This window comes from Neodiprion lecontei, chromosome 7 (genome assembly GCF_021901455.1).
Source record: "Neodiprion lecontei isolate iyNeoLeco1 chromosome 7, iyNeoLeco1.1, whole genome shotgun sequence".
Classification (NCBI taxonomy): domain Eukaryota; kingdom Metazoa; phylum Arthropoda; class Insecta; order Hymenoptera; family Diprionidae; genus Neodiprion; species Neodiprion lecontei.
In genome coordinates, this window is record NC_060266.1 from 3,176,714 (window position 1) to 3,198,756 (window position 22,043).

Here is a 22,043-nt window from a genome sequence, read left to right on the forward strand (position 1 = left end):
TCTCCAGATCACTGAAGCTTAGCTTATCGTTGAATAAATATAGATGCAATATAAAGTTCCGAAGGAATCAGGTTCACAGAATTTCGTCGTGAAACGTTCAATGATGTTGATAGTTTTAGTAATCTTCGCTTTGATGTACTGGGCACGATTGTTGAACGACAAATTGGAATCGGAAATGAACCCGTGGTCTTTAACGATTTCTACTTGTTTTGATGCAATGTTATTAGGAAAATATTGTTTGTGAGGCTGATCGGTTCTACCGAAGAAGATAACAAAACGTTCGTCGATATTATATTCAAGGCCAATTTTCAAGCACCAAGAAAACAAAGAACTTATGCCGAGTCGGAATTTGAGTGAGACGTAGGGACTGTTGCGAGGAACTTGCTTTGAAAACTTCATGTTGTCAGCAAAGAGAAGGAATGAACTTTGCTCGATGGCCATGAAGATATCGTTTATTATGAAAATAGAAAGAAGTAATCGGCCCAGGTGTGTGCCTAGGCCAACACCGAATAAAACGTAAATGGGATTAGATATAAAGTTTCTCATTTTCACACTTTGCACTATGTCCCTCAGCAAACTGTCTTTAATTCGGTAATGCGCCAGTTTTCCTATCAGGAAGTCAATGTTTACCAGGTCAAAAGCGCAGACTAAATCAATACATAAAATTTACTGTGTACTTTATATAAATAATACCCAAGTTTGTAATCGTTGACCTGTTGCTTAGAAAGCCGTGTTGCCCCTCATGAAAAAAACCGTCAACTTGGGTGTCAATTCGTACCCCTAATTCGTAGGTGATGCCGAATTCTCATAAGAAAAAAACTGAGGGTACGGATTCACCTCCTGTTTTTATAGGCAAAATTGTAACTTATGACAAATTTATCACATTTACTCTTGATATTAATGAAATAGACGATTGATCAAATATCCACAAATTGTTAAAATAGATCGTCGTAAACTTTTTTGGACCTGGTACGTAATTTTGAACATAGCCATTTTTCGGATATTTTTTATGCCACCGGAAATTAACCCCGTATCTTTGGGAGAAAATTTTTATTTCGTTTATTCTATGGTGAACTTGAGAAGGATGTTGAAACCTACATTTTTGACATTTAAAAAATTTTTAAAGATTTTTTTTCGCCCCAGTATTACATCTTCAACTAAGATAGACCTGCTTTTTCAGAATATGTAATAAAAAAATATTTCGAGCGGAACTTTATATTGCATCTATATTTATTCAACGATAAGCTAAGCTTCAGTGATCTGGAGATCGGAACAACATTGTCGATCAAACGCGTTAGGTGGCATCATAGAGGAATTCTTAAGGCACGTAGCTTATAAAATAGGCTCATCGATGCAATTTACAGATCACGACTTCCAAGCTATTCGAGAGTACTTGAACGTACCAACGATGGAATTTTCCATCGACTACAACGACGTCATTTTCGCCTTGAAACTTTTGTCAAACAACATGAGATGCAACGCGTTATTCAGGAAGTTCAACTGGCGCAGCAGAGTCAGAGACCGTGGTTTCGGCTATTAATCTATTAGAATTTCCTACGATTTCCAATAACCCGTTGTTCCACTCCTCAGCTATTAGATTATTAGACGTATGCAACAAACACTGTGATTTGTCAAGTATCAACGATAATACGGCTTATTGCGTCTATAATGCTTCGAAACATGTCTTTTCGTACGAATAGCCGTCAATTGCGTCATTCAGGGTGTTTTATTTTTTAATTTTCAATTATCAAGGCGAGCTTTCCGCCTACTATATTCTTACAGTCATTTTCTTTTGTACAACTCTGTACGGGCTTTGGCCGCTGATAACGAAATAAATAAATGAATTGCTACAAAACAAACAAAATAATGCAATAAGAAAAAATTTCACGGAAAATGAAGAAAGCTGCGAATGCGAAAGAAAACGAATATTAACGACGAAAGATTTTGATCATAGTCGATGGTACTTATAGTAATTGGATGAGTTTGTAGAGTGACGAAACTTTCGCGATAGATATTATTTTCACAATTGGTTGTGATCGCAATGATTGAATTATAGAAAATCGAACCAACAAAAACTCAAAATTCAGCAGGCATAATTATTCAGGAGTGCGTTCTAGGAAATCGCTTTTTTTAAATAATTAAAACTAAAAATAAAAACTATTAAAAATGATAGTAAAGATTTATCTCTATACTACTAATTAGTGAGAACTTTGACCTTTGCCGGGCGTGGACTCCACGCACACTATTTTTATTTGACAGCACAAGTGTGTAAACTTGACCATCACGACCGTGATGTTTTTGATATAAAAGCAGGGACTAACGCAACAGGGAAGTCAGTTCTGCTCATCAACAGCACGAAGTTCAGTCCGACTGAGTTGTATTTCTGGTGAATCGAAAACGTTCCGTTGTGGACCCAGTAACCAAGATGAACTATTTTCTTCTAACGTTCGCCTGCTTGTTTATCGCGAGTGAGGTAAGAATCGGAAGTCATCCATCCCCTCGTAGAGGAATTGAAACCCATATTTCGATGACCATTCTATCTAACACGTGAGGATTTTTATTTTCAGGTTGTCCTTGCAAGACCGGGTGACTTTCATGTAGCAGTCAGGGAGACGTGCTTCGCCGAAACTGGCATGGAACATGGTAAAATAACATCTTGCTTTATTCTTCAATATCCTACTCAGTTCACTTCGCAAGTCGCTGTTTGGAAATGCTTTTGGAGCGGGATCGTCTGGAGTTGGTCTTATTTGATGTGACAATTATTAGCAATTCCGCATTACTGAAACACGACAAAATCTACCACCAGTTCTTACCTCAGTTGATTCGAATGTTACGTCTAAATCTAACCCACTGGACAAACTGGTTTTAATCTTTTTTTTTCTATGCATTCGAAAACCCAGAGTCAGAAGACGCGGCCTATTTTGCAAATCCAAAGGTGAAGAGCTACCTGAGATGTTTCTTCGAGGGCAAACACTTGGTAATTTAATGATTGGCTGTAATCAGGGAATAAGTAACGATTCCTCTTGCCTTCCGATCGTTCGTAATCCTTTCTCGTCCGCAGTTCCGTGAAAACGGTGATTTCGACACTGCCGGGTTCCTTCTGCTGATCGACAACGACGACACGGTTCGCGCCGGGGCAAAACCATTGGCGGAGAAATGCGTGAAAGAGCACTCGAAAATTGAGGATAGACGCGAAATGTCGTACGAAGTGATGAAGTGCTTCTTCGAAGGATATCCAGCGGTGAGTAGTTTGCGCTTTAAAAAGTTTCGCAACGCAACACGAAGTCAAAAGACGGCAAGGACATGATTCAAAATCGTGAGAGATCAAATTTGTATCACTGGGTATATTATTCGACGAGAAAACAAATTCACCGCCCCCTTGTTCAGGTACTGGCTGAATTTTCGTAGCTCGCTCGGACAAAACCAGCCAGGTTCTATGAGATTTGGATAAAGCAAACGAACCTTTAAATACATAAATTATAAAGCTGCCCTGAATCATCATACTGTCGATACAGTTCTATTCAATTTGATAAAAGTACTTTGGGTCTTCTACTCCAGAGCAAGCTGCGTATGACCGATCGTGAGAAGAGCATAATTTTTTCGAATCAATACCACAATATCTCGACGTTTGTCCTTGCGTCTTATTCGTAGTATGAATGCTTTTTCATGTTGTTTGATAACTCCGCGACGGTCGTTCTTGTTCCGTTACGTAATCTTGGCGGATATAAAATTCTCAACTAAATCCTGTTTTTAATCTTGAACACTGCAAAGGCATTCCGGGCAGTTTAAGTTTAAGTAGTTTTAGAAAATTAACGCTTTCATCCGCATCAATCGTATTCGTTGTTTCAGATCTTCCCGCAGATGGGAATATTCGAGCCTCCTCATGGTTGGTAATAAACGACGCGAAGAGAACAGGATTTATCGATAGTTGGCGAGACGTGTGTTGGAGTTTGTCTGTTTTTTTTTTTTGTCAAAGTTTTACTACCTATTCTGATGACATGATGTTCGTATGATATTCACTGTTGTACCCTAATTCTATCCAAGTAATAAAGCATATTTTAAACTCAAACCATGCAGTACGAATCAATTTTATTTTCATTTTATTTTGAAATAGTATTACGATTTAGTCGGATTAATTATTATTACACCGAAGGGGTAAGAGGAAATTTTTGATAAAAGTTAGAGTTCAATTAGCATACGACACGTATGAGTTTCAGCACTCCAATGCGGAGAAGAATTTCGACAAAAGCGCCGACACTCGCACGAAAATCAGCAAATTCCTGGAATTGATTATCCTCACTCAAAGACTACTGATTTGATAAACCTTAGCATTGTAACGAGTTATATTGTTCATATTGTATCAAAACGGTTCATTTCTTGAGATTTATAAATTTGTGCTGAGATTCATATCGCTGACTTCGCTTGTTCGAAGCTTCATATGCCTTGTGCCTAGAAGATTACTCACAATTGACACAATAAGAATAATCGCTAGGCTATTGGACCGATTAGTAGAACAATTTTAGATCATAATTAATAATAGATAATAAGAGAAACAATATCGAAGTATTTTGACGAACAAATCCTTGAGATTAATCTCTGAGGTACTCGGTGCCGAAGAACTTTGTCTTCGTAGTACGCTAAATCAATTTTTCCTGTTATACTACAAGATGAAGACTTAGGCTATGCAACGCTTATCGCGATTGAACCAAAGGTCTTTTGCCTGTATATGATTTGAGAATCACGCCATGAGTCCAATCCGCACGCCGTTATCTTGATCGCAAATTTATAAGTCTGGTTATTAACCACAAGATAGGAACACTACAGGTCTGCACCTCATTGACGACGGAGTCAATGAAACGAGGATAATATTCAGAATCAGTTTATCACGGAAGAGTGTGACAATCGTGTCTTCACATTGATTTTGTGGTGAAGTCTTCTTAAGGCTAAGGTTCAGTGGTCTTGTCTACTCAATTTTAACGTCTCGAAGATGCTTACATCGTGGAAACTTTGTTGTAAGTAATTATGGCAACCGGTAGAAACCCAAACTCTCGAATAAACTGTCACAATCTCGCGAACTGTTTGACATACTCGTGTCGATGGAAATAATAATCGTCCTACAGGTGCGAGGATACCGCAGCGATGGGTATTCACAGTGATGGGATGTTTGGCAGGTGTGAACGTTTGCACCATGCGAATATCTCTGTCACTAGCGATCACGCAGATGGTCGTATCTGCGGAAACTTCAAACAGTACGAGTTCGGACGAAATTTGTCCAGCATCCGATTCGACAACCTCGGGTACCGGTAGCGGTGGCAGTTACGAATGGGATACTTATACACAAGTAAGAAAACACGGATTTAAGTTTCGTTATTGGCGAGGTATCATGTCACGTTAATCCAGGTGACCGCTGATATTGAATTCTAGAGTCTTTGGTGTTGTTGAATAGACAGTGCTTCATAAAAAAATGTTCAATCAAATCTGCAACAAAGTGAAGATAAGGCAAAGTTTCGCTTTCGGTCAGGTGTCCGTGAGACCGTCTTTCACTGCTTCCAGAAAATTGAACACACGACGAAACAAATCCACTAATCAAATTGCAGGGAGTGATTCTATCGAGCTTCTACTGGGGTTACGTGTTCACTCAAATTCCGGGTGGAATGCTGGCTGACAAAATTGGCGGAAAGTACGTCCTGGGTCTGGGTATCTTCACGAGTGCCATATTCACTCTTCTGACACCGGTGGTGGTCGAAACGTTCGACTCGACGGGTCTGATAGTGCTCCGTTTCCTAATGGGCTTAGGGGAGGGAACGACTATACCAGCCATGGCAGAGCTCGTACCCCGATGGTCCGCGCCGGGCGAAGAGTCGATCATCGGAACGGTAGTGACATCAGGAATCTTGCTTGGAAACATGCTGGGCACGGCGCTCTCCGGAGTTCTGATCCAAAATTCATCCATGGGTTGGCCGCTGGTATTTTACGTCTTTGGTGCAGCCGGTGTGCTCTGGTTCTTTGCGTGGGTCTTGCTCTGCTACAACAATCCGGACGTTCACCCCTTCATAACCGAGTCGGAGAAGAACTTCTTGCGGAAAACGACAAACTGCAAAAAAGAGCTGGTACCGACACCCTGGCGACACATTCTGACCTCAGTTCCAGTCTGGGCTTTGTTGATTGCAACTATCGGCGACGGTTTCAGCTATTTCACCATGGTCACGGACCTTCCTCTCTACATGAGAAGCGTCCTCAACTTCTCTGTTCAGTCGAATGGCTTTCTGTCGGCTCTTCCCTCCTTGCTTATGTGGATCGTGAGCATTGCGTCGTCATGGGTTGCCGACTGGTTCATAAAGACACGGAAAATGAATGTCACGAACGTGAGGAAATCTTTCACCGCCGTCGCCATGGTCGTGCCAGCCATTTTCATCGTCACGGCATCCTACGTTGGCTGCAACCGCGTCGTCGTCGTTGTTCTCTTTGTGCTCGGCATGGGTTTCATGGGCCTAGCTAATCCCGGGATTTTCATTAACCCGATAGATTTGAGTCCCAACCATTCTGGAACCATCATGGGAATGAAAACGACTGTCAGCGCTCTGACAGGGATAGCCGCTCCGTATCTCGTCGGCGTTCTAACGCCAAATCAGACGGTTTCCGAGTGGAGAGTCGTATTCTGGATCTGCTTTGGCTCTTTCTTAGAATGTGCTCTCGTCTTCGTTATCTGGGGTGATGGAAAAGTGCAGTACTGGAATGACCCTGATTTTCGAGTTCGACTTGATAATCAACAACCGGTAACTAAAATACAAAAAGTTGAAAACGTTGCTAGGTCAAACATAACGATTGAACTGCCTTTGAGTTAGATACAAATTTTCACGCTAGAATTTCATCCATTCAGTATCGGTAGCTGCGAATTGAAAGATTCTTAGTACACAATCACCTTACTATTCATTTCTCAACCCTATTACTGATCTTAGATGTAAGCGTTTTTCAGTCGGACCAATCGAGATTCATGGTCTGACTCACTGTCATCTGGCCACAAGCGCGTCTACACCGATCATTGTCGAATATTTTCGATCGACAATCAATATAAATAATGAAACATAATCGTGATCTGAAAGTTGTAAGTATTTCAGAAGGATTAATGTCTGGAGGTAGTAAATCCCATTAATAAATAGCGGTCACCACGAAGAAATTTCGATAAACGAGACAGCGAACTGATTTACACGCATGGCAGATCGTGTGCTGTTGATTGGACACCCGCTGCACTAACTGGAAGAGTCGCGAAAGATAACGTGGCCTACCAATATCAAGTATAGAATAAAGAAGGCGGCAGCTTAAGAGGTAAAGGCGGTGATCCCACGATGTGAGTCAGCCTGATTAGAGGCGATAAGGACTGATGTGCTCCTCACGATTAACTCCAAGCACGAAACTGCTTGTTACGCTGGTTGAAAATGGAACATTCACCCAAATACATCGATGACTGTCAAAGAAAGCGGTTCAAGCTGATTCACAGCCCTTAAATTGCCACGAATTTTTTGGCCTTACTTTTATCGCCACTCAAAATCTTTTGACAAGACGGCTGAAAATCATCTCTTGGTCAAGTTGATTCATTAAAAAATCTCTAGCAGAGCAGTTCGTTAAGACTTTGACCTCTGTAGTTTACAGAATCTTTCAAAATTCGACGATTTTAATAACTCTGCAGAAATTCCATGTTTCTCTTCATGTTTTAAATAATATCGTCTCTATCATAATACTAATAAATCATTATGATTTGTTTCAACTTGAAACTGAATAAATCTAATCATAATGTTGAATCTACATTTTGAGTAAACCTAATCAATAACCACCAACGTGAGTAGATCATCTTGTGCAGATTTATTAAACTATATCCGTATCCATCTGGTATATGCACCGGCACCTATTTGGCATTGGTGAATTATCCTTATTTCTTTTGAAAAACCCACACAAATTTTACCGTAGATGCCAAGGGGTGAAATTTATCAAGCAAATAGAAGAGGAGGCAGAGCTGGAATAAGAGTTGAATTTCATAAGCTTCAAGTAATCAAACGAGAGGCTCATTTGAAAGAATTTTATTCGGCAGTGACGAAGGGTAATTATTCTGAACCCGGTTAAGAACATGTTCAGTTTAAAATTACAGAAACTATTGATAAATTTCGTGCGTGAAATCGTATTACACAGTTTCTAAACGGCGTATTAAATTATTGAAAAAGATAGGGACGACTTAACAGTTCGTACCCTATCAAAAAGCCCGAAACAACCCATATTAACTAAATTGACTGTGATAAAATCGGAATTATAGCAACGTTATGGACGCATGAAATGTTGTTTCTTAGATAAAAACCCCTCAATGTCCCGAACGGCAAATATCCTGAACACCCTGAGGTCCTGAACGTGCATTCCCGTGGTTGATTCATTGTTCAGAATGTGCGAAGTCTCGATCGAGGACTCGCATCGTCTGCTAATAACTGGTGATGGTTCTGCTGTATCAAATCAGCAGTGTTCGAGTAAGGATAATCTATTCCAGAAATTTGCTGATTTTCTCGCAAGCGTCGACACTTTTGTCGAAATTCTTCTTCGCATTGGAGTGCTGAAACTCATACGTGTCGTATGCTAATTGAACTCTAACTTTTATCAAAAATTTCCTCTTACCCCTTCGGTGTAATAATAATTAATCCGACCAAATCGTAATACTATTTCAAATTAAAATGAAAATAAAATTGATTCGTACTGCATGGTTTGAGTTTAAAATATGCTTTATTACTTGGATAGAATTAGGGTACAACAGTGAATATCATACGAACATCATGTCATCAGAATAGGTAGTAAAACTTTGACAAAAAAAAAAAAAAGAGACAAACTCCAACACACGTCTCGCCAACTATCGATAAATCCTGTTCTCTTCGCGTCGTTTATTACCAACCATGAGGAGGCTCGAATATTCCCATCTGCGGGAAGATCTGAAACAACGAATACGATTGATGCGGATGAAAGCGTTAATTTTCTAAAACTACTTAAACTTAAACTGCCCGGAATGCCTTTGCAGTGTTCAAGATTAAAAACAGGATTTAGTTGAGAATTTTATATCCGCCAAGATTACGTAACGGAACAAGAACGACCGTCGCGGAGTTATCAAACAACATGAAAAAGCATTCATACTACGAATAAGACGCAAGGACAAACGTCGAGATATTGTGGTATTGATTCGAAAAAATTATGCTCTTCTCACGATCGGTCATACGCAGCTTGCTCTGGAGTAGAAGACCCAAAGTACTTTTATCAAATTGAATAGAACTGTATCGACAGTATGATGATTCAGGGCAGCTTTATAATTTATGTATTTAAAGGCTCGTTTACTTTATCCAAATCTCATAGAACCTGGCTGGTTTTGTCCGAGCGAGCTACGAAAACTCAGCCAGTACCTGAACAAGGGGGCGGTGAATTTGTTTTCTCGTCGAATAATATACCCAGTGATACAAATTTGATCTCTCACGATTTTGAATCATGTCCTTGCCGTCTTTTGACTTCGTGTTGCGTTGCGAAACTTTTTAAAGCGCAAACTACTCACCGCTGGATATCCTTCGAAGAAGCACTTCATCACTTCGTACGACATTTCGCGTCTATCCTCAATTTTCGAGTGCTCTTTCACGCATTTCTCCGCCAATGGTTTTGCCCCGGCGCGAACCGTGTCGTCGTTGTCGATCAGCAGAAGGAACCCGGCAGTGTCGAAATCACCGTTTTCACGGAACTGCGGACGAGAAAGGATTACGAACGATCGGAAGGCAAGAGGAATCGTTACTTATTCCCTGATTACAGCCAATCATTAAATTACCAAGTGTTTGCCCTCGAAGAAACATCTCAGGTAGCTCTTCACCTTTGGATTTGCAAAATAGGCCGCGTCTTCTGACTCTGGGTTTTCGAATGCATAGAAAAAAAAAGATTAAAACCAGTTTGTCCAGTGGGTTAGATTTAGACGTAACATTCGAATCAACTGAGGTAAGAACTGGTGGTAGATTTTGTCGTGTTTCAGTAATGCGGAATTGCTAATAATTGTCACATCAAATAAGACCAACTCCAGACGATCCCGCTCCAAAAGCATTTCCAAACAGCGACTTGCGAAGTGAACTGAGTAGGATATTGAAGAATAAAGCAAGATGTTATTTTACCATGTTCCATGCCAGTTTCGGCGAAGCACGTCTCCCTGACTGCTACATGAAAGTCACCCGGTCTTGCAAGGACAACCTGAAAATAAAAATCCTCACGTGTTAGATAGAATGGTCATCGAAATATGGGTTTCAATTCCTCTACGAGGGGATGGATGACTTCCGATTCTTACCTCACTCGCGATAAACAAGCAGGCGAACGTTAGAAGAAAATAGTTCATCTTGGTTACTGGGTCCACAACGGAACGTTTTCGATTCACCAGAAATACAACTCAGTCGGACTGAACTTCGTGCTGTTGATGAGCAGAACTGACTTCCCTGTTGCGTTAGTCCCTGCTTTTATATCAAAAACATCACGGTCGTGATGGTCAAGTTTACACACTTGTGCTGTCAAATAAAAATAGTGTGCGTGGAGTCCACGCCCGGCAAAGGTCAAAGTTCTCACTAATTAGTAGTATAGAGATAAATCTTTACTATCATTTTTAATAGTTTTTATTTTTAGTTTTAATTATTTAAAAAAAGCGATTTCCTAGAACGCACTCCTGAATAATTATGCCTGCTGAATTTTGAGTTTTTGTTGGTTCGATTTTCTATAATTCAATCATTGCGATCACAACCAATTGTGAAAATAATATCTATCGCGAAAGTTTCGTCACTCTACAAACTCATCCAATTACTATAAGTACCATCGACTATGATCAAAATCTTTCGTCGTTAATATTCGTTTTCTTTCGCATTCGCAGCTTTCTTCATTTTCCGTGAAATTTTTTCTTATTGCATTATTTTGTTTGTTTTGTAGCAATTCATTTATTTATTTCGTTATCAGCGGCCAAAGCCCGTACAGAGTTGTACAAAAGAAAATTACTGTAAGAATATAGTAGGCGGAAAGCTCGCCTTGATAATTGAAAATTAAAAAATAAAACACCCTGAATGACGCAATTGACGGCTATTCGTACGAAAAGACATGTTTCGAAGCATTATAGACGCAATAAGCCGTATTATCGTTGATACTTGACAAATCACAGTGTTTGTTGCATACGTCTAATAATCTAATAGCTGAGGAGTGGAACAACGGGTTATTGGAAATCGTAGGAAATTCTAATAGATTAATAGCCGAAACCACGGTCTCTGACTCTGCTGCGCCTGTTGAACTTGCTGAATAACGCGTTGCATCTCATGTTGTTTGACAAAAGTTTCAAGGCGATATTGACGTCGTTCTACTCGATGGAAAATTCCATCGTTGGTACGTTCAAGTACTCTCGAATAGCTTGGAAGTCGTGATCTGTAAATTGCATCGATGAGCTTATTTTATAAGCTACGTGCCTTAAGAATTCCTCTATGATGCCACCTAACGCGTTTGATCGACAATGTTGTTCCGATCTCCAGATCACTGAAGCTTAGCTTATCGTTGAATAAATATAGATGCAATATAAAGTTCCGAAGGAATCAGGTTCACAGAATTTCGTCGTGAAACGTTCAATGATGTTGATAGTTTTAGTAATCTTCGCTTTGATGTACTGGGCACGATTGTTGAACGACAAATTGGAATCGGAAATGAACCCGTGGTCTTTAACGATTTCTACTTGTTTTGATGCAATGTTATTAGGAAAATATTGTTTGTGAGGCTGATCGGTTCTACCGAAGAAGATAACAAAACGTTCGTCGATATTATATTCAAGGCCAATTTTCAAGCACCAAGAAAACAAAGAACTTATGCCGAGTCGGAATTTGAGTGAGACGTAGGGACTGTTGCGAGGAACTTGCTTTGAAAACTTCATGTTGTCAGCAAAGAGAAGGAATGAACTTTGCTCGATGGCCATGAAGATATCGTTTATTATGAAAATAGAAAGAAGTAATCGGCCCAGGTGTGTGCCTAGGCCAACACCGAATAAAACGTAAATGGGATTAGATATAAAGTTTCTCATTTTCACACTTTGCACTATGTCCCTCAGCAAACTGTCTTTAATTCGGTAATGCGCCAGTTTTCCTATCAGGAAGTCAATGTTTACCAGGTCAAAAGCGCAGACTAAATCAATACATAAAATTTACTGTGTACTTTATATAAATAATACCCAAGTTTGTAATCGTTGACCTGTTGCTTAGAAAGCCGTGTTGCCCCTCATGAAAAAAACCGTCAACTTGGGTGTCAATTCGTACCCCTAATTCGTAGGTGATGCCGAATTCTCATAAGAAAAAAACTGAGGGTACGGATTCACCTCCTGTTTTTATAGGCAAAATTGTAACTTATGACAAATTTATCACATTTACTCTTGATATTAATGAAATAGACGATTGATCAAATATCCACAAATTGTTAAAATAGATCGTCGTAAACTTTTTTGGACCTGGTACGTAATTTTGAACATAGCCATTTTTCGGATATTTTTTATGCCACCGGAAATTAACCCCGTATCTTTGGGAGAAAATTTTTATTTCGTTTATTCTATGGTGAACTTGAGAAGGATGTTGAAACCTACATTTTTGACATTTAAAAAATTTTTAAAGATTTTTTTTCGCCCCAGTATTACATCTTCAACTAAGATAGACCTGCTTTTTCAGAATATGTAATAAAAAAATATTTCGAGCGGAACTTTATATTGCATCTATATTTATTCAACGATAAGCTAAGCTTCAGTGATCTGGAGATCGGAACAACATTGTCGATCAAACGCGTTAGGTGGCATCATAGAGGAATTCTTAAGGCACGTAGCTTATAAAATAGGCTCATCGATGCAATTTACAGATCACGACTTCCAAGCTATTCGAGAGTACTTGAACGTACCAACGATGGAATTTTCCATCGACTACAACGACGTCATTTTCGCCTTGAAACTTTTGTCAAACAACATGAGATGCAACGCGTTATTCAGGAAGTTTAACTGGCGCAGCAGAGTCAGAGACCGTGGTTTCGGCTATTAATCTATTAGAATTTCCTACGATTTCCAATAACCCGTTGTTCCACTCCTCAGCTATTAGATTATTAGACGTATGCAACAAACACTGTGATTTGTCAAGTATCAACGATAATACGGCTTATTGCGTCTATAATGCTTCGAAACATGTCTTTTCGTACGAATAGCCGTCAATTGCGTCATTCAGGGTGTTTTATTTTTTAATTTTCAATTATCAAGGCGAGCTTTCCGCCTACTATATTCTTACAGTCATTTTCTTTTGTACAACTCTGTACGGGCTTTGGCCGCTGATAACGAAATAAATAAATGAATTGCTACAAAACAAACAAAATAATGCAATAAGAAAAAATTTCACGGAAAATGAAGAAAGCTGCGAATGCGAAAGAAAACGAATATTAACGACGAAAGATTTTGATCATAGTCGATGGTACTTATAGTAATTGGATGAGTTTGTAGAGTGACGAAACTTTCGCGATAGATATTATTTTCACAATTGGTTGTGATCGCAATGATTGAATTATAGAAAATCGAACCAACAAAAACTCAAAATTCAGCAGGCATAATTATTCAGGAGTGCGTTCTAGGAAATCGCTTTTTTTAAATAATTAAAACTAAAAATAAAAACTATTAAAAATGATAGTAAAGATTTATCTCTATACTACTAATTAGTGAGAACTTTGACCTTTGCCGGGCGTGGACTCCACGCACACTATTTTTATTTGACAGCACAAGTGTGTAAACTTGACCATCACGACCGTGATGTTTTTGATATAAAAGCAGGGACTAACGCAACAGGGAAGTCAGTTCTGCTCATCAACAGCACGAAGTTCAGTCCGACTGAGTTGTATTTCTGGTGAATCGAAAACGTTCCGTTGTGGACCCAGTAACCAAGATGAACTATTTTCTTCTAACGTTCGCCTGCTTGTTTATCGCGAGTGAGGTAAGAATCGGAAGTCATCCATCCCCTCGTAGAGGAATTGAAACCCATATTTCGATGACCATTCTATCTAACACGTGAGGATTTTTATTTTCAGGTTGTCCTTGCAAGACCGGGTGACTTTCATGTAGCAGTCAGGGAGACGTGCTTCGCCGAAACTGGCATGGAACATGGTAAAATAACATCTTGCTTTATTCTTCAATATCCTACTCAGTTCACTTCGCAAGTCGCTGTTTGGAAATGCTTTTGGAGCGGGATCGTCTGGAGTTGGTCTTATTTGATGTGACAATTATTAGCAATTCCGCATTACTGAAACACGACAAAATCTACCACCAGTTCTTACCTCAGTTGATTCGAATGTTACGTCTAAATCTAACCCACTGGACAAACTGGTTTTAATCTTTTTTTTTCTATGCATTCGAAAACCCAGAGTCAGAAGACGCGGCCTATTTTGCAAATCCAAAGGTGAAGAGCTACCTGAGATGTTTCTTCGAGGGCAAACACTTGGTAATTTAATGATTGGCTGTAATCAGGGAATAAGTAACGATTCCTCTTGCCTTCCGATCGTTCGTAATCCTTTCTCGTCCGCAGTTCCGTGAAAACGGTGATTTCGACACTGCCGGGTTCCTTCTGCTGATCGACAACGACGACACGGTTCGCGCCGGGGCAAAACCATTGGCGGAGAAATGCGTGAAAGAGCACTCGAAAATTGAGGATAGACGCGAAATGTCGTACGAAGTGATGAAGTGCTTCTTCGAAGGATATCCAGCGGTGAGTAGTTTGCGCTTTAAAAAGTTTCGCAACGCAACACGAAGTCAAAAGACGGCAAGGACATGATTCAAAATCGTGAGAGATCAAATTTGTATCACTGGGTATATTATTCGACGAGAAAACAAATTCACCGCCCCCTTGTTCAGGTACTGGCTGAATTTTCGTAGCTCGCTCGGACAAAACCAGCCAGGTTCTATGAGATTTGGATAAAGCAAACGAACCTTTAAATACATAAATTATAAAGCTGCCCTGAATCATCATACTGTCGATACAGTTCTATTCAATTTGATAAAAGTACTTTGGGTCTTCTACTCCAGAGCAAGCTGCGTATGACCGATCGTGAGAAGAGCATAATTTTTTCGAATCAATACCACAATATCTCGACGTTTGTCCTTGCGTCTTATTCGTAGTATGAATGCTTTTTCATGTTGTTTGATAACTCCGCGACGGTCGTTCTTGTTCCGTTACGTAATCTTGGCGGATATAAAATTCTCAACTAAATCCTGTTTTTAATCTTGAACACTGCAAAGGCATTCCGGGCAGTTTAAGTTTAAGTAGTTTTAGAAAATTAACGCTTTCATCCGCATCAATCGTATTCGTTGTTTCAGATCTTCCCGCAGATGGGAATATTCGAGCCTCCTCATGGTTGGTAATAAACGACGCGAAGAGAACAGGATTTATCGATAGTTGGCGAGACGTGTGTTGGAGTTTGTCTGTTTTTTTTTTTTGTCAAAGTTTTACTACCTATTCTGATGACATGATGTTCGTATGATATTCACTGTTGTACCCTAATTCTATCCAAGTAATAAAGCATATTTTAAACTCAAACCATGCAGTACGAATCAATTTTATTTTCATTTTATTTTGAAATAGTATTACGATTTAGTCGGATTAATTATTATTACACCGAAGGGGTAAGAGGAAATTTTTGATAAAAGTTAGAGTTCAATTAGCATACGACACGTATGAGTTTCAGCACTCCAATGCGGAGAAGAATTTCGACAAAAGCGCCGACACTCGCACGAAAATCAGCAAATTCCTGGAATTGATTATCCTCACTCAAAGACTACTGATTTGATAAACCTTAGCATTGTAACGAGTTATATTGTTCATATTGTATCAAAACGGTTCATTTCTTGAGATTTATAAATTTGTGCTGAGATTCATATCGCTGACTTCGCTTGTTCGAAGCTTCATATGCCTTGTGCCTAGAAGATTACTCACAATTGACACAATAAGAATAATCGCTAGGCTATTGGACCGATTAGTAGAACAATTTTAGATCATAATTAATAATAGATAATAAGAGAAACAATATCGAAGTATTTTGACGAACAAATCCTTGAGATTAATCTCTGAGGTACTCGGTGCCGAAGAACTTTGTCTTCGTAGTACGCTAAATCAATTTTTCCTGTTATACTACAAGATGAAGACTTAGGCTATGCAACGCTTATCGCGATTGAACCAAAGGTCTTTTGCCTGTATATGATTTGAGAATCACGCCATGAGTCCAATCCGCACGCCGTTATCTTGATCGCAAATTTATAAGTCTGGTTATTAACCACAAGATAGGAACACTACAGGTCTGCACCTCATTGACGACGGAGTCAATGAAACGAGGATAATATTCAGAATCAGTTTATCACGGAAGAGTGTGACAATCGTGTCTTCACATTGATTTTGTGGTGAAGTCTTCTTAAGGCTAAGGTTCAGTGGTCTTGTCTACTCAATTTTAACGTCTCGAAGATGCTTACATCGTGGAAACTTTGTTGTAAGTAATTATGGCAACCGGTAGAAACCCAAACTCTCGAATAAACTGTCACAATCTCGCGAACTGTTTGACATACTCGTGTCGATGGAAATAATAATCGTCCTACAGGTGCGAGGATACCGCAGCGATGGGTATTCACAGTGATGGGATGTTTGGCAGGTGTGAACGTTTGCACCATGCGAATATCTCTGTCACTAGCGATCACGCAGATGGTCGTATCTGCGGAAACTTCAAACAGTACGAGTTCGGACGAAATTTGTCCAGCATCCGATTCGACAACCTCGGGTACCGGTAGCGGTGGCAGTTACGAATGGGATACTTATACACAAGTAAGAAAACACGGATTTAAGTTTCGTTATTGGCGAGGTATCATGTCACGTTAATCCAGGTGACCGCTGATATTGAATTCTAGAGTCTTTGGTGTTGTTGAATAGACAGTGCTTCATAAAAAAATGTTCAATCAAATCTGCAACAAAGTGAAGATAAGGCAAAGTTTCGCTTTCGGTCAGGTGTCCGTGAGACCGTCTTTCACTGCTTCCAGAAAATTGAACACACGACGAAACAAATCCACTAATCAAATTGCAGGGAGTGATTCTATCGAGCTTCTACTGGGGTTACGTGTTCACTCAAATTCCGGGTGGAATGCTGGCTGACAAAATTGGCGGAAAGTACGTCCTGGGTCTGGGTATCTTCACGAGTGCCATATTCACTCTTCTGACACCGGTGGTGGTCGAAACGTTCGACTCGACGGGTCTGATAGTGCTCCGTTTCCTAATGGGCTTAGGGGAGGGAACGACTATACCAGCCATGGCAGAGCTCGTACCCCGATGGTCCGCGCCGGGCGAAGAGTCGATCATCGGAACGGTAGTGACATCAGGAATCTTGCTTGGAAACATGCTGGGCACGGCGCTCTCCGGAGTTCTGATCCAAAATTCATCCATGGGTTGGCCGCTGGTATTTTACGTCTTTGGTGCAGCCGGTGTGCTCTGGTTCTTTGCGTGGGTCTTGCTCTGCTACAACAATCCGGACGTTCACCCCTTCATAACCGAGTCGGAGAAGAACTTCTTGCGGAAAACGACAAACTGCAAAAAAGAGCTGGTACCGACACCCTGGCGACACATTCTGACCTCAGTTCCAGTCTGGGCTATGGTGGGTGCGGGTATCGGGCACGGGTTCAGTCATTTCACCATGATGACTGACCTTCCTCTTTACATGAGCAACGTCCTCAACTTCTCGATTCAGTCAAACGGCTTTCTGTCGGCTCTTCCATACCTCGTTATGTGGATCGCGAGCATTGCGTCGTCATGGGTTGCCGACTGGTTCATAAAGACACGGAAAATGAGTATCACGAACGTCAGGAAGTTTTGGACCACCGTCGCCTCGGTCCTGCCGGCCATTTTCATCATCACGGCTTCCTACGTTGGCTGCAACCGCGTCGTTGTCATCGTTCTCTTTGTGCTCGGCACGGGTTTCATGGGCCCATATAACACCGGGGTGCTTATTAACTCAATGGATTTGAGTCCCAACCACTCTGGAACCGTCATGGCAATTATGTTGACGACCGCTAGTCTGACAGGGATAGCCGCTCCGTATCTCGTCGGCGTTCTAACGCCGAATCAGACGCTTTCCGAGTGGAGAGTCGTATTCTGGATCTGCTTTGGCTTCTTTTTACAGTCGAATATCGTCTTCGTTATCTGGGGCGACGGAGAGATTCAGTACTGGAATGACCCTGATTTTCGACTCGGACTTGACAAACAACCGGTGACGGAACCAAAAGTTGAAAACGATACAAAGTCAGACGTGACGGTTGAACTGCGGTCAAGTTAAATGGAGATTCTCGCGCCAGAATGCCTTTTATTTAGTATCGGATAGCCTCGAATTGAAAAATACTTAATCCTCGATCATCTCACAATTTTTTTTCACCCCTCCATCCTCCATCTTCGATGAAAACGTTTTACTATTGGACTAATCGAGATTCATGGTCTGATTCACTATCCTCTGGACACAAGCATGTGTACATCGGTAATCCTCGAAAATGTCAATTGCAAATCATGAACTACCAACATTGCATATGAGCACAATTAAATTTAAATCCAAATTCGCACTTGGCAATTGGGCCTTAAACATACACAAAGTGCAAATTCCAGTATCAGCAGTGAAAACAAATTCATTATCAATATTTGAGTAGCTTGAAACATGAGAAGTTACATTTGCTTGTTCTTATCACGGTTTTAAAATAATCTCCATATTATATCTCATTCACAGCAAAGATCAACACGCAATGATTTTGTTTCAAATATTTGTTTAAACTGCAAGTATTGAAACATTGCACAATGATCGATTTTTCTTCTCTGTTTCCTATTTTTTTGCAAAAATTATAACGCTGTGAAACTGTCAAATACTTTGAAACGTTTCACAATGTTCAATTGAATATAAAATTCAGGTGTAAGAAAAACAGAAATGCTGAATCGTTATTTACACATCAAGCGTTGTTTTCAGATGAATATGAATTCAAAAGAAGAAACAAAAAGCGGGAATTGAAATTCACAACGAAACAGATAGCCGGATTGATTTTATTGCAGTCACGAGATAGCGCAATCTTTATTGCCACCATTCGCATTGCATCGGATCCGGAGATAAGAAACGTCTTGAATACCCTTGAATGGGCGCATAGAATCGTAAGTCGATTATGACAGATCTGCGTGATTGACAATATCCGTGTAATCGATAAAAAAAAAGACAAACAGATGAGATGCAGAAGATATAGCCAGCAAAAAATCGACCGACTGATTTATTAACCGATTAATTTGGAGAATCGTGCGGGACAATGTTCTTAAAAAATTTATTAATTGTAAATTTGACTTATCTAAAGCAATATTTTCACCTAGAATATTAGCCCTGCGTGCGAAAATTTATGTCCAACTTTCAAAAATGATCCATACCAATTACGTCCGTGATCGCTAATCCATCGAATATTTTACACCATTATTTATAACAATATGAACTTGTTAATAATTTTTAATGAGATAATTTTTATATTAAAATTCATTCATTTCAATTTAGAATGAAAAAATATAAAAGTTCCTAGTTCAATTACAACCAGAGTTACGAATTTTTTAAAATCGGTCTCCAAGACCAAATTCGCCAGATTCTCAAATTTTAGACCCTCTCTATTTTCCAAAATATGTGAAGAAAAAAGAATCCTAGAAGACGTATCTCTTTTTTTTCGATGTAGAATCCGCAAAAAAAATCTGCTGAATCGAAAATGTGTCGGTCAGAAAGGTGTTCGGTTTGTAAAAGAAAGTCCCACATGGAGTAGTGGTTGATCAACATTGATTAAACTGTGTTCCGTTTACTGGGTTACTTTTTTTGCTATCTTTTACTCATTCAATAGTCATTCGCGTACCTCCAGTCAATTGGATTACGTTAATTCCTCGTCACGGTAAAACTTATCAGCAATAAACGTTTCATCACACACCGTCTGTGTGAAATTTCTACAGACTTTTACAAGACGCACTTAATTTGAAATACAAATGTACTTCCGAATAGTATCACGCTATTACTTTGTACACCACCAACATTCGGGATATACTCGATGTCAGTTTTTAATCATTCGAAACATACGCAGGGAAATCGTGATACTAAATTAAGCTCATAGTCAGTATCGCGTCAGGACGTACAATTTCAGAAATAAGATACAAACTGAGCAATTTGACGAAATTTACATTTTAGAAAAAAAAAGAAAAAAATCGGGATTTCACGATGTACAGTGAAAAATCAGTCTCAGAACTACCAATCCCCGAATCGAGAGCAACCAGCAGGAATAACAACAACAGGCAACGAAGCATCGCGCTCAGCGAAAGAGATGCATCGAGCTGTCTCATCTCGATCAAAATAAGATACCTAATTGCTGGACAGCATCACGACGAGACAGGGAAATCGCAACGCAACAGGTTCGTACAGAGAAATCTACGAGAGGCAGATATTCGTACCATAAACACGACTCGACTCACCTCTGTGGTGTCTGCAGCAGATGAAATTGATTGGAGCAGCTCGATTCGCCAGGCATGGATCGCATCCGATCGTCACTCGCACGTATTCACCACTTGACATTGCGCACGCTGTTGAAAATTACTACGAATTTACTACTCACTTACCGTACAAAAAGATCGTCAATTTACAAAAGTTAGGTTGCAAATTTACAAATTCGGTAAATCGCTATGCGTTTGTCTCAAATTTACTATGAAAATTTTTGATTTTACTAAAATTTATAAAAAACAGAAGAAACCACAAAAAAGTAATTGGAATTTACCAAATTTTATTGTATTTTCAAATTGAATAAACAGCAAATGTATGGAGAATTCACTGTTCCGTATCCGAATAAAACTTCCCATTCGGTGTATGGGAAGAAGTCCATAGAGAACTTTTCTACAGCGTAGATACACGTTCGGTTATCAAAAAACACGGAAGGAAAAAACACACACACACACACACACGCACGCACACACGGACGCCGAATATCACGCGGTAAGCGTCGCGACGCCGTCAGACTGCGTGGCGCCGCGCGCGATCGCCGTACGCAAATGACGCTTCGTTGAGTTCCGACCGACGCTGACCGATTCGCAACGTAAACACGGAACCGCGTCGGTTGGGCTTCCGTTACTCGCTGCGTCAGGTGTTGACCTTGGTTGAAGGATTCAAAATAACGTGTAAGGGTCTGGATTTTAAACTTCTTAATTGCTGATTGCACACTTCCAAAGTAGAACATCAAAGATGCGTAGCTACGTAAATTTTTATTTCTTGCAGAATAACAACGAGCATCGGAACCAAAAAACAACCGCGGCTGACGAAGAAATCTGGATTACCTGAAATCCACTAATGGTTTGATTCGTAGTGATTAGCCGATTGCACTTCAATGCGTTGACCAGGATTTAAATTGCGAGTCTCAAAATAATTTTGTTTGAAAACTTTATTAATCTTTGTCAAGCGACGTGTGTATGTACAATAATCAACTGTTGTTTTACTCATAATTCACGATGTATGTATTATATGGAGATTTGTTAACCGTTGAAAAAAAAATGGAACGATCGATTGGAAGAATTGTTACGCGGTTAAAAATTACATCAATTGAAAACGTCGACCTTGGAGAAAATCAGATCATTACGTAAACAAGCGTTGCACGAGTAATTAATCAATGAAATCAAATAGTTTTGCAAGCTATTTTATTATCTCAATCTGAAAAAGCCTTACAGTAAAACACTCTCGTAATAATCTCAAGAATTGTACCGTAGAGTCTTGATCCTAACAATCCACGCATAATGAACGACTCGATGATTCGGCGACAATTGTACAATAAAATTCCAACAACTTATCAGCAGTATTTTTAATTTTCAGATTACGAGCACCAACAGCCTGTCTTTATCTGATCAACACAGACGATGAATTTAACACCACAGAAAACGTAACTCTACATTCCGTTCTACTTT

General features: G+C 39.8%; 5 protein-coding genes across 7 annotated transcripts; 4 read left to right on the top strand and 1 right to left on the bottom strand.

The window, feature by feature from the left end:
• Nucleotides 1-2,337: 2,337 nt before the first annotated feature.
• On the top strand, nucleotides 2,338-4,069 carry LOC124295309. The gene is made up of 5 exons (XM_046744878.1): nucleotides 2,338-2,473; nucleotides 2,568-2,643; nucleotides 2,901-2,977; nucleotides 3,062-3,241; nucleotides 3,850-4,069. Exons 1-5 carry the CDS (start codon nucleotides 2,426-2,428, stop codon nucleotides 3,892-3,894), a joined length of 426 nt encoding a protein of 141 aa, XP_046600834.1. The 5' UTR covers nucleotides 2,338-2,425; the 3' UTR covers nucleotides 3,895-4,069.
• A 759-nt stretch (nucleotides 4,070-4,828) lies between these two features.
• Nucleotides 4,829-8,276, top strand: LOC107222546 (sialin-like). Of its 2 annotated transcripts, none has more exons than XM_015661962.2 (3): nucleotides 4,829-5,012; nucleotides 5,121-5,341; nucleotides 5,598-8,276. In XM_015661962.2, the coding sequence occupies exons 1-3, from the start codon at nucleotides 4,988-4,990 to the stop codon at nucleotides 6,843-6,845; spliced, it is 1,494 nt and encodes a 497-aa protein (XP_015517448.2). In that variant the 5' UTR covers nucleotides 4,829-4,987; the 3' UTR covers nucleotides 6,846-8,276. The 2 variants fall into 2 exon arrangements, with proteins under 2 accessions (XP_015517448.2, XP_046600720.1); XM_046744764.1 differs by having other exon boundaries at nucleotides 5,172-5,341.
• A 490-nt stretch (nucleotides 8,277-8,766) lies between these two features.
• On the bottom strand, nucleotides 8,767-10,475 carry LOC124295310. The gene is made up of 5 exons (XM_046744879.1): nucleotides 10,340-10,475; nucleotides 10,170-10,245; nucleotides 9,836-9,912; nucleotides 9,572-9,751; nucleotides 8,767-8,963 (listed from the first exon to the last, which is right to left on the bottom strand). The coding sequence occupies exons 1-5, from the start codon at nucleotides 10,385-10,387 to the stop codon at nucleotides 8,919-8,921; spliced, it is 426 nt and encodes a 141-aa protein (XP_046600835.1). The 5' UTR covers nucleotides 10,388-10,475; the 3' UTR covers nucleotides 8,767-8,918.
• Nucleotides 10,476-13,882: 3,407 nt separating this feature from the next.
• On the top strand, nucleotides 13,883-15,614 carry LOC124295308. Its single transcript, XM_046744877.1, has 5 exons — nucleotides 13,883-14,018; nucleotides 14,113-14,188; nucleotides 14,446-14,522; nucleotides 14,607-14,786; nucleotides 15,395-15,614. Exons 1-5 carry the CDS (start codon nucleotides 13,971-13,973, stop codon nucleotides 15,437-15,439), a joined length of 426 nt encoding a protein of 141 aa, XP_046600833.1. The 5' UTR covers nucleotides 13,883-13,970; the 3' UTR covers nucleotides 15,440-15,614.
• Nucleotides 15,615-16,373: 759 nt separating this feature from the next.
• On the top strand, nucleotides 16,374-19,585 carry LOC124295435 (putative inorganic phosphate cotransporter). 2 transcript variants are annotated; one of them, XM_046745423.1, is made up of 3 exons: nucleotides 16,374-16,557; nucleotides 16,666-16,886; nucleotides 17,143-19,585. In XM_046745423.1, exons 1-3 carry the CDS (start codon nucleotides 16,533-16,535, stop codon nucleotides 18,382-18,384), a joined length of 1,488 nt encoding a protein of 495 aa, XP_046601379.1. In that variant the 5' UTR covers nucleotides 16,374-16,532; the 3' UTR covers nucleotides 18,385-19,585. The 2 variants fall into 2 exon arrangements, with proteins under 2 accessions (XP_046601379.1, XP_046601380.1); XM_046745424.1 differs by having other exon boundaries at nucleotides 16,717-16,886.
• Nucleotides 19,586-22,043: the final 2,458 nt, after the last annotated feature.